Raw genomic sequence first — 12206 nt, forward strand, 5'->3', positions numbered from 1 at the left:
GGCTGGAGGGAAGGGTAAAATGAAAGAAAAAACAATAACAACTGCAGAATCAAAATAATACTCTTCTACACAGATGGAGTGAAAACCCCCCGCTCCCCTTCCCCACGCTGCCCTCTGAAAGTAAGCACCTCTATCAGGTGTTTGTTTATACATTCCTGTATACATATATGCACACAACTTTGTGTGTGTACATATATATTCTGCTGTTATTTTTGTCATTTAGAACCAGCCTGCCTGGATTCAAATCCTTGCTCTGCTATTTACTACATGTGCGACCTTGGGAAAATTACTTAACCTCTCTGTGATTCAATTTTCTCAACTGTAAAATGGGAACAACAATAGTGATTAAGCCAGAGTAGCGAAGATTACATTTATTTTATTATTATTATTTTTAAATTTATTAATTTATTTATTTTTGGCTGCATTGGGTCTTCATTGCTGTGCACGGGCTTTCTCTAGTTGTGGCAAGCGGGGGCTCAGTAGTGGTGGTGCATGGGTTTAGTTGCTCCACGACCTGTGGGATCTTCCCGGGCCAGGGCTCAAACCCGTGTCCCCTGCATTGGCAGGTGGATTCTTAACCACTGTGCCACCAGGGAATCCCGAAGATTACATTTAGAGAGAGGCTAGCACGTGATGAGCTATACAGTGTTAGCACTGTGATTTATTGCAGAATATTCCATTGTGTGGGCACATCATCGTCTCCTATTGAAAGACCAAGGTTGTTTTCAGGTTTCATTATTGCAAATAACGTTGCAATGAACACACTGGGCATGTGTATTTTTCTTTTAAAAGTTACAGCCCAATTGTCTCCTCCAATGATTGTATCAATTTATACTCCTGCCGACACTACCTATTTTTCCTACACTGTCATCAATACTGGACACCCTCAGTTTGTTAGGTGAGAGGATGATGTAGTATTTAGCAGGCTTCTCCACTGTCAGCTTACTTTTTATTCCCCCATCCCTTGGCTGTGAACTGTGTTTATGGTGCCTATGGTTATACAGTGAGCACTCCTGGAACACTTAGCCTGTGCTAAGAGCTTCTGCGGGTTGTCTCCCCAATTTCTGAGGACAGCCTGTAATGTTGGCTCCGCTTATTGTCTCCATTTCATAGATCAGAAAGCAGAATCCTCCCGCGATGAGCCACACCAGAGCTAGCAAGTGGCAGAGTAAGGACTCCTTCCTGGTCTGTCTGACCCTGCATGTAACTGCTTAGATGTAGAAACTGAGGTCCAGAAAAGGGACGTTTCTCTGAGTGCACCCAGCATGTCCGTGGCTCTGCCCAGGCCCTTGCACGGCCAAGCCACCTCTGACCCCACAAAGTCGGCAGCTGTTTCTCACCCACCGTGGCCTTCCCTGGCCCCAGCCCCGCCCCAAGCTGCCCACTCCAGACCCTCCTCCAGTTTGTGTTCTTTGGCCACTGTGGCTTCTAGCATGCCCGGGGAAAGGACCCAGACTTCCCAGCAAATAAACACCGCCCACAGATTCCCAAATATACAGATAAGTGTTCCCTCCCACCTCGGCCAGGACTGGCTGGAACTCCACACATTCGGCCCTTCTTCTGCTCCTCCTGGTGCTGGGTTCTGTGTCTGAGTCCTCAGTGGAACAGCACGTGTCCTCCACTGTATGGGGGAGGGGAAACCTGCACCGTGAGGCATCACTGTCCTCAACAGTAGCAGAGTAACTAACAGCCATATCCTGGTTTGGATACGCTTTTCCAGTGTTCACATTTTACGAAACAATTGTGAACAGAGTCTCCCCAAACAACTTGGACAGCAGTGTCTTTGTCACCAGAAAGAGCCCTTTTGGGAGTCATCTAACAGGGCTGTCACCAGCACCGCACACCCCAGCCTCACATCCAGGGGGGTGAATCAGGGTCCAGAGCTGTTCAGGTATGTTAGCCATCTCCACGTGGTCACCACTTACAGAGAGGGCTGCTTTTCAAAAATTTGATTAGGAAGAATTTTGAACATATATAAAATTAGGCAGAAAGCCCACCCTCACCCTGTCCCCATCACCCAGTTTTTGCAGTTATCAGCTCAGGACTGATCTTGCTTCATCTTCATTCCTGCCTGTTTCTCTCACCTTTAAAACAAATACTGTATCATTTCATCCACAAAAGGTAAGAGTAGGGCTTCCCTGGTGGCGCAGTGGTTGAGAGTCTGCCTGCCGATGCAGGGGACACAGGTTCGTGCCCTGGTCCGGGAAGATCCCACATGCCACGGAGCGGCTGGGCCCGTGAGCCATGGCCGCTGAGCCTGCGCGTCCGGAGCCTGTGCTCCGCGACGGGAGAGGCCACAACAGTGAGAGGCCCGCGTACCGCAAAAAAAAAGGTAAGAGTAATCTAAAAGACGAAGAGTCTTTTATTAATATAACTATAATAACATTTTCACCCCTAAGAAAGGAATAGATCTCTCATATCATCCAAAATCTGGTCAATATTCAAAGTTCCAGATACTTCATAAATCTTTTCTTTTTTTTATAGTTTGCATTAGTATCTAAATAGGGTTAATACACTGTGATTGGTTAATATGTCAGGTTTCTTTTACTCTGGAATTTCCCCCTCCATCCCTCTCTTTTTCTTTTTCTTTGCAATTTATTTTGTTGAAAAAACCTTGGCTGTTTTATCTGTAGGGATCACTGCAGTCTAGAATTTGCTGATTGCAGCCCCATGGTGTAGTTCAGCATGATTCTCCATCCCCAGGGGTTCTTATAAATTGGGAATTGCATCTAGAACTGCATCTGATAAATGCAGGCTTGACTTTTTTGGGCAAGAATATTTCATAAGTGGTACTGTTTCTCCTGTCTGGAGGCATATACTGTCTGGTTGCTTCTCCTTTTATGATGCTATCATGTCGCTTTAGTTTTTTAAAGCTCTTATTTCGAAAAAAACTTCGAACCTATGGAAAGTCGCAAGGATAGTGCAATGAACTCTCATTGATTTACCAGTTTTTGCCACATTTGCTTTATCATTCATGCTCTTTTCATATATAGATATATTTTTCTAAGTCATTTGAGAATGGGTTTCAAGCATCAAGCCCCTTCACTCTTAAATATTTCAGGGTGAACCTGCTAAGAACTCTTTTCCATAAGCATCTAAAAGAAAAACCATTCTTCTATTTTCACAGTACTTCTGACACAATGTGTGGGGTTTTCCCTCACACTAAACAATTCTCCAGCTCTTCAGACATCAAGTTGGCGTCCTACAATTCAGTTCTGACATTAACTTCCCAGAGTTAGCATAAACACCACAGGTTAAGGGCTCAGTCCCACAAGACTGCTCCCACTTTGGACACCAGTCATAAGTTGCCGGTTGTCACCTGTGCTTTTGGTCAACCAGCTATAAATTAGGGGTTCCCAGACCCTCGCCTCAAGTTTGATAATTTGCTAGAAAGAACTCAGGGAAATATTTATGTTTACCAGTTTATTATAAAGGATGCAGATGAATAGCCAAATGGAAGAGAGGCATAGGGCAAAGTATACAGAAGGGCCGGAAGCTTCCACGCCCTCTCTGGGAGTGTCACCGTCCTAGCACCTCGATGTGTTCACCAACCCAGAAATTCTCTGAACCCCATTGTTCAGGGTTTTTGTGAAGGTTCCATTAAGTAGGCATGCCTGATTAAATCACTGGCCTTTGGTGATGGAACTCAATCTCCAGCCCCTCTCGACTCCCCAGATATCAGGAAGTGGGGCTGAACGTTCCAACCCTCTAATCACCTGATTGGTTCCTCTGGCAACCAGTCCCCATCCTCCCAGCATCCCCTTACTAGCATAAACTCAGGTATGGTGGAAAGGGGCTTATTGCAAATAATGAAAGATGCTCCTATCACCTCTATCACTCAGGAAATTCCAAGAGTTTTAGGAGCTCGTGCCAGGAACTAGGGACAGAGTCCAAATATATATTTCTTATGCCACACTATCAAATTCAGGAAATATTACAGTGATGACATTCTATTATCCAATATCTAGATCATACTCAAAATTTGCCAATTATCTTGTGTTGCTTTGTGTGTGTGTGTGTGTGTGTGTGTGTGTGTGTGTGTGTTGCTTTTTAAAATGACTTTAAAGGACTTATTTCCGGGAATTCCCTGGCAATCCAGTAGTTAGGACTCTGCACTTTCACTGCCGAGGGCCCGGGTTCAATCCCTGATCAAAGAGACTTATTTCCAAATGTCTAATCCTTGCAGCCATGGAATCGTATCCTCAGAAATAATTTATAAATCTATATTAAATTTATTTTTATTTCATTTTTATTATCAAAGCAATAAATGTACTTCATTTAAAACATAAAACAGTCTAGGGACTTCCCTGGTGGTGCAGTGGTTAAGAATCCGCCTGCCAATGCAGGGGACACAGGTTCAGTCCCTGGTCCGGGAAGATCTCACATGCTGCGTACCTACTAAGCCCTCGCGCCACAACTACTGAGCCCGCGTGCCACAACTACTGAAGCTCGCGTGCCTAGAGCCCATGCTCCACCACAAGAGAGGCCACCGCAATGAGAAGCCCGCGCACCACAATGAAGAGTAGCCCCCGCTCGCCGCAACTAGAGAAAGCCCACGCAGCAACGAAGACCGAACACAGCCAAAAATAAATAAAATTTTAAAAATAAATAAATAAAATGGTCTAAACTTATGAAGAAAACTAACATTCCTTTGCTTTCTCCCACTCCACCCCCATGGCAGCCCCCACGTGGCTTCAGCCCAGAGGTGTTTCCTCTGGGATTTACCTCCGTGTCCCTAGACAATATGCTTTCATTGCATTTCTTGGTTTTTCAAATGTAGACGTTATCTGTTGGCTTCTGCTATGAAAGATCACGATGTAGCCCTCCTTGATCACCCCTCACCCACCCCCCCAATATAGTTATTAATACCTCATGAGCTCTGGTTAGATATTCATTGGTTACATTGTTTTGACTGTGTAAACACTGTTCACAGCTGAGCCACTCCCTCCCCACACCCCCGACCCTGAGCCTCACTTGTAACGTGGGAACACAGTGGGTCTGCTCCCTTCACAGTGGGCACCCCCATCCTCCGTGCTGGAGTGGTCACAGGGAATCTCTCTAAGCTAACTCTCTCCCTCCTCTACTGAGAAGCCTGTCACGGCTCCCTGGCGATCCTTGGGTGACGTGCCGTCCCGGGTCCTTTGAGCCCTGTCCCTTGTCTATCTGTCTGTCCTCACCTCCCCCACTCCCATTTTTTCCCCAGCAAAACTGAGTTATGCCTTGATCTCCAAACACTCCAGCTGGTCCACGTCTCCATGTCCCATACGTGCCACTCCCTCCGCCTGGCACGCCCTCCCCAGCCCTTCCACGGGGTGAACCACACTCAGCTCTGCTGTCCGCTCCTCAGGAAGCCTTCTGTGATGCCCACCTTCCAAGAGCTAAGCTTGCCCTTCTCTGGGCACTTCCGCTCCCTAGCCAGCTCTGGAGTACTGGATCATCAACAGGGCTGTCACCCCAAGGGGCCTGGAGGGCTACGCATGTCGTCCTTTCTGAAGTTCTCAACGGAGCAGGGCTCTGACTGTGACTTGCTGGGCGTTGGTTGAATTGACTGCTTGTGCCTGGAGCTCAGAGAAGGGAGACAGGGCCTGGCAGCCGGTAGGGGCAGGGAGGGTTCAGTGACAGCCACGGTAGGGGGTGGGGTAGGGTGAGGAGAGAGGCCTTCCTCCCACGCCCATTCCAGCATTGGCACTAAAAGAGACCACCCCCTTGGAGGCCCCAGGGCAGCCGTCTGGTCTGCGGCTGGGCCCACTTTCCTGGATCCTGACGCCTGCGACCCTGCCAAGGTCCAGCTCGGCCAAGGTGAGCTGAGGACATGGCAGGCTCTGAGGGCCAGGTTTCCCGAGGCTGTCATTGATAGGGCGCTTCCGTGGGCCGGCCCTGGACTCAGCGCATGCGTGCTTTGGCCCATCTCATCCCTAAGACACCTAGAGCCAGGTGCTATTATTAACACCCCCATTTCCCAGAGAAAGACCGCTGAGGCTCAGAGAAGGGTCATGCAGGGAGAACGTCCTGGAACTGACTACTAAGATCCCAGGGCTAAATGTTCTTAGTGCTTTCCATGCATTAACTTGGGTGAGGAGGGACCGTTATTATTTCGATTGAACAGGTGAGGAAACCAAAGCACAGAGAGGCTAAGCAACTTGTCCAAGGTCACCCAGCAAGTAAGTGGCAGAACCCGGGCATTCGGCCACAGAGTTTTACTCCCTTTGCTCTCAGCCTGATCTTGAGGGTGATGGGGGTGGGGGGCGATGTGGCGCTCCCGGTCAGGACACAGCCCACCTCAGTTTGCAAAGATATTGCACACCTGCCACCTCACCTGCCTTTCAGTCCAGAGAATTCACAGAGGTCACGGCCCCCATTTTGCAGAGGAGAAAATGAAAACCGGAGGAGGGTAACGACTGGCACAAGGTCACACAGTAAGTTAGCTGCTGGATAGGGGCTTGGGTCCCAGGTTTGATACCCAGGCCTGGGCCGGCCCTGGCCCCCTGACTGGCTGGACTCACTGAGTTTGGTGACCCTGAGGAAGGGGGTTATCAGGGGGTTACAGGGCAGGTGAGCAGAGAGTTCTGAGCAGGGAGGCAGGAGCTCTGGAGGGGAGCCCAAGCCTTGCCTCCTGCTTGCCGTGGGAACCTCAATTTCCTCATCTGTAACATAAATGGCCTGCATCTGTTGGACCCTGAGGGCCCTTCCAGCCTGAATTCACAAGGTGCCTGGGGACACAGTGTTCCCTGCTCGCCCCGTTGCTTTCCCCATTGGTGCAGCCGAGCAGCCCCATTTCCCCTGCAGGATATTTTTTTCCACCTGTTCGCAGCCTCTTCCCATCTGGCATGGCTGCAGGCCTCAGGAAGCTGGGGAAGATGTCCAGCCAAGCCCAGAGCGTCACACTGGTTTGGGAATCAGCACCTACTGTTCAATCTGCCTCACCACGCTGCCCAGTGAGCACTTACTCGTTCTGTTTTGTAGCAGAGCAGCCTGTCATCTGTCTGTCTGTCTGTCTGTGACCCTCTCCAGCAGGACTGTGAGCTCGATGAGGGCAGAGGTCACATCGAGAGATCAGAGCTTGATAAGCAGTGAGCCTCCCATTTCTGGAAGCATGCACAGAGAGGCTGCGTGTGGCCGGGATGTGGAGCGGGACAGAGAATGGAGCCGGGGGTGGGGGTGAAGGGAATCAGGCCCTCCAGCTCCGGGCTCTGAGACCCCCAGGAGCAGTCCTTGAGACCCCACGGCCCGGGAGAGGACTGGGGGGCTCTGTCCTCTGTGGGCAGCGGAAAGAGAACACAGAGGCGTGAAACTGACTTATCAAGGATGTCTTTATAGGAACTGTGGCAGACACTGGCCTGAGGGTGGATAGACTCAGAGCCTCCAGGGCTTTTGCTCCGTAGGAGTCCCCTCTGTGCTTGGGCCACCCTGACCGCCAATGTCGGGAGGCCTCGGTGGGGAGCCACATCCCCCCACAAGTGTCCACGCTATCAGCCATGTCCTCTGGGGTCTGATGGGCTGCCACACCATGAGAGTGAAGTCTTCCGTGCTGACGAAACCAGGATGGGCAAAGCTTGGAGAGTGCACTTCGGGGGAGGGAGACCGTTTGCTGAGCCAGGGGCATCTGCTGCACTCTCGCCCATTCGAATGGTCTGCACCTCCAGATGCACTGCGTTCCCTCTGGCCTCAAGGCCTCTGCCCAGGCCCCTCCCTCACCTGAAACACTCATCCCCTCCCCTGGCCAGGCTAACTCCTACTCATCCTTGAGGTCTCTGTTTCAGTAATTCAACAACTGCTTCCTGGGCACCTACGATGAGGCAGACACTGTCCCAGGTGAGCTGTTGGCAGTGAGTGAATAGTCCTGCCCGAGTTTCCACACGATGCTGATGTGGGATGAGTTGCCATAGGCTTGTGGCTATAACGAGTAGCCCCCAAGTCAATGGCTTAACCCAATGAAGGTCTATTTTGCACCCATATCACAGTCCAAATGGGTGGCAGGGGGGCTCTGCTTCAGTGCCACTGCCATCCCCTAGCCTTGGATAGGGTCCCCTTGGACCCTCTGCATCGGGCCAGCTGGTGAGGGAAGAGGGGGAGCATGGAGGGCTGGGCAGGGAGGCTTCATGCCTTGGCCTGGGGCAGCAGGCATGCCACTTCCACCCACTTTCTCCTGGTGCGAGCTTGGCCGCAAACACACTGTCTGAATGTCCTGGGGCTGCTGTAACAATTCCCGAAACTTGGTAGCTTGAAACAACAGAAATGTATTCTCTCATGGTTCCGGAGGCCAGAAGCCTGAAATCAAGGTGCTGGCAGGGCCGTGCTCCCTCTGCAGCTTCCAGGGGAGGGTCCTTCCTTCCTCTCCTGGCTTCTAGGTGCTGTCAGCAATCCTTAGCATCCTGGGCTTACGGCCGCATCACTCCAGTCTCTGGCTCTGACTTCACATCGCCTTCTCCTCTGTGTCTTTCCCTTTTTGTGTCCCTCTTATCAGGATACTTGTTATTGGGTTTAGCCCCCTGGTATTCCAAGGTGATTTTCTCATCTCAAGATCCTTAATAATTATATCTTGCAAAGACTTTTTTCCAAATGAGGTAAAATTCATAGGTTCTGGGGATTAGAACATGGACCTATCTCTTTGGGTGCCACCTTCCAACACTAGCAGAATCACCTGGACTCCTTTACGCAGCAGCCAGCTTCCAGGCGGGCAGAAACAGAAGCTATTGGTACAAAGTCTCTTAAGGCCTAGGCCCAGAAGTCCCAGAACATTATTTCTACTGCATTCTATTGGTCAAAGCAGGTTTCAGGGCTTACCCAGATTCAAGGGCAAGTAGAATACATAGAATACCCCTCCTGTCGGGAGATGTGGCAACAATGCCAAAGGGCACGCGTCATGGGAGGGATGGCGGCTGCTGTCTTTGGAAACAAGCTAACAGAGTATGTGTGTGTGTGTTTTGGCGAAGGCCTCTGCTAGAGGCCCCGGAAATGTGCTCCCTGATGATGGTGTTGCTGACAAGGCTGAGGTAGGAAAGGCTCCACCCGAGTGGGGCTCAGCCATCAACTAGCTGACCCTGGGCCAGTCCCTCATTCACTCAACAACTACCTACTATGTGCCAGGCCCCGAGCGAGGCACTGGGGTCCCAGTGGTGAGCAAGCCAGGTCCCTGTGGAACTGGCCATCCTGTGGATGACAAAAGCTTATAACTGGACACACTTGTCACAGAGTGTGACAAGTAGAAGGAGACCAGCAAGGAGATGAGCTGGAGAATCCCTGGGGACAAAAGAGGCCAGGATGAGCCTGGAGGGCAGAGACCCAGAGGATGACCCCTCCTGGGCCTCAGTTTCCTGCTCTGGACATCAAGAGGGTTTGTCAGAGCCATGGACTCAAACTAGGTTCCCTGGAGTCCTAGCATCTCCCAGAGGCACCGCAGGGGCTACTGCAGGGGCTACTGCAGAGGGGGCTGAGCAGGGGGCATCTAAAGTTTGTGACTAATTGGGTTGGAAGCTTCCAGGGATCTCCCACAGTCTAGGTGCCAAGCCAGACGTCCTGGTCTTGTCCTGGTCTCATCCCGGTGACTGTCTGGGACAAAATTTTCCCAGGACCCCTCCTGTTCCTGAATGGCTCTGCCAGGGTCCTGGGCTCTGGGGAAATAGGGAACCTCCCCTTTGTCTATTGGGCCCTCAGGTCCCCCTACCACCCCAGAACAGACCCTCCACCAGGATGCTTGCAGCTGCTCCCTTACCTTTGACCTTGGGTCTGCTTGAGCTGGGAGAGCCCCAGGGACCCCATATGAGGTGCCAGTGTCTCTCAAAGAGCTCAGGCTCTTTGGGGTCCCACCCTCCCCTCTGTGTGGCCCTGGGTGGGCCCCTTGCCCTCTCTGATCCTCTGGGTAAGTCCTGCCTCATGGGGGTGAGCACAAAGGCAAGGAGCTGGTGAGATCCAGGCCCTCTGACGCTGGCTTGAGATCAGCACAGGGAGAGCCAGAGAAGTGCCAGGAGATGCCCAGCCTCCTGGGGACCTACCCCTGGTGCTTCTGCCCCATGATCTGGGAAGCTCTGGACCCCACCTGCCCCCAGGGGGTTGGGAGAGGACTGGGGGCGAGTTAGTCAGTAGGAAAACCATTTACTTCAGTTCAGCAACTTTTATTCCTGTGTTCAACGCAGTGTTGGGCATTGGGTAGGGGCGTAGCCGGAGATGCCAAAGAGAATAATCCCCTCCCGCCTCTGGGCCTCAGTTTTTCTCGCACAGGGAGGGAAGGTTTCCTCTGTTTCCTTCATGGGGAGGCTGTGAGGACAGTGACAATACACGACAAGACATAGTCCTTACCCTGGAGATGGGCTCACCCTCTGGGAGGGAGGCCCATGCCCTGCCCACCACTAGCAGCTGGCAAGAAGGGCGGCCGGGGCCCTGTGACCAGGTGATGCGCCAGAGGCTCTCAGCCACGGGTCTGGCTTCACTGAGCTCTGTCCTGGTGACAGAGGCCTCAACGGGCCACGTAAGGAAGGGGAACAGTCCACGCAGAGGAGGTCACTCCATTCACAGTCCAGAGGGCCACGAAGAGGTAGGTCATACCATCTCCTCCAGGTGCAGCGAGGACCCACACCGCTGCTAGCATCCTTAGCTGGTGGTGCCCAGCGAGGGCTGTGGGGAGGCCGACTGGCTCAGGGTCACGCTGGGGAAGCTGGTGACAAAGCTCTCCCACCTTCTCCTTATCTTCTGCAAGACAGGAGGGACCGAGATCAGGGCCCAGGTCTCTGGACTGGGTGGTGGGCTTCAGGTGCTGTTCCACCTACAGCCACGAGGTGGTGGTAGACCCCAGAGACAGAAGCATGGCTCACTAGCCACCCTTCCTCCTAGAGGAAGCCGGCAGCTCCCACCCAGGGGGGCCGGATCACCCCCTTTCCCGGGGGAGAGGGGAGCACAAGATGTAACCCTGGGGAAGTTGTACTGGCTGATCTCTTGCCTCCAGCAAAATCCACCCATCCAGCACGCTGACAGATTGATCATCTCGGAACAGCTCTGACCGTATCACCCACCTGCTCTAAAACCTTCCCTGACTCCCCAGTGCCTATGGGATAAATGCCAAAGGCCTTCAGGCCCCCTTGAAATACAGTTCTTGGATATCTCTCTCTCCAGGCCCTTCCCCAGACAGCTCTGTTATCTTTTTGATCTACAGCCCCATACATTTCTGCCTCTGAGCCTTTGCTGCCCTGGGTCCTGCTCCTGGGGACCTCCCCCTCCCCTCTAGCACTCCTCCATCCACCAGCCCTCAGCCAAACCTGTTGATATTGCCTCAGCCACCACTGGCTGCCTTCTTGCTGGGCTTGGATCAGCTGCTCTGTGTCCCCCAGGCTCCCTGGCAGTTGCTCCTGCCCGGGGGCGTCCAGCCTTTCTGGGCCTCCGTCTGAGGACCTGGACTTCTTACGACCCTGTCTGAGGCTCAGCGCCCGGCGCAGTTGGCCTGTCAGGGGCCTCCCGCAGGGCTCCTGGAGCTTGCTATAGGAGGGCCGTGGTCCTCGCAAGGACTGGCTGCGTAGCCCTGTACCCATGGTTCTGGAGGCTGCTGGCACAGAACTGCTCCAGCCCCTTGGCGAGCCCCTGGCCTTCTGAGATGGCCTGGTGCCTCCACCCACCTGACAGGAGCTCACTTGGGGACAAAGGTTGGTGCTGCTGAGGTGGCCGTTGTAAACCAAAGGGCGGGTGGAGAGGCGGTGTTGTGGGTGACTCAGGGATGCTTGACCTCGGTGGCCTGCCCTCCTCTTCCTCCTCCAGGCAGCCTTCCCTGACCACCCCACCACAAAGATCTTGCCCTCCCCTGAACTCCTGTAGTCCTGGCTGTCCAGACTCATTTCGTTGACAGAACAGATGGCTCAACAGCAAAACAGAGACAGGCTTTTAAGAAATAGGACAGCTCCAACCTAGAACTGTCAAATTCACAGAGACAGAAGGGAGCATGGTGGTTGCCAGGGCCTGGGGGGAATGGCAAGTTGCTTAATGGCTATAGAGTTTCAGTTTTGCAAGGTGAGAAACTTCTGGAGGTTGGTTGTACAACAATGTGAACATATATAACGCTACTGAATTGTACATGTAAAAGTGGCTAAGATGGTACATTTTATGTTTCTGTATTTTTTTTGCTACAATTGGAAATTTAAAAAAAGAAAGAAAGAAAAAAGAAACAGGATAGTTCTAGGCTGGAAGTTAGGAGACTTGGGTTTTTTCCAGGCCTAGCTCTGCCC

General features: G+C 52.1%; 1 protein-coding gene across 1 annotated transcript; it reads right to left on the minus strand.

The window, feature by feature from the left end:
• Positions 1-10587: 10587 nt before the first annotated feature.
• C8H11orf86 (chromosome 8 C11orf86 homolog) lies at positions 10588-11519 on the minus strand. The gene is made up of 2 exons (XM_004277994.1): positions 11250-11519; positions 10588-10686 (listed from the first exon to the last, which is right to left on the minus strand). Exons 1-2 carry the CDS (start codon positions 11517-11519, stop codon positions 10588-10590), a joined length of 369 nt encoding a protein of 122 aa, XP_004278042.1.
• Positions 11520-12206: the final 687 nt, after the last annotated feature.

This window comes from Orcinus orca, chromosome 8, assembly GCF_937001465.1.
Source record: "Orcinus orca chromosome 8, mOrcOrc1.1, whole genome shotgun sequence".
NCBI lineage: Eukaryota > Metazoa > Chordata > Mammalia > Artiodactyla > Delphinidae > Orcinus > Orcinus orca.

Excerpts from the sequence above, each read along its gene's own strand:
- C8H11orf86 (XM_004277994.1), bottom strand. The coding sequence starts at position 11,519 with ATGGGTACAGGGCTACGCAGCCAGTCCTTGCGAGGACCACGGCCCTCC. Across the intron at positions 10,687-11,249 it reads GGCTGAGGCAATATCAACAG|AAGATAAGGAGAAGGTGGGA; the intron begins GTTTGGCTGAGG and ends CCTGTCTTGCAG.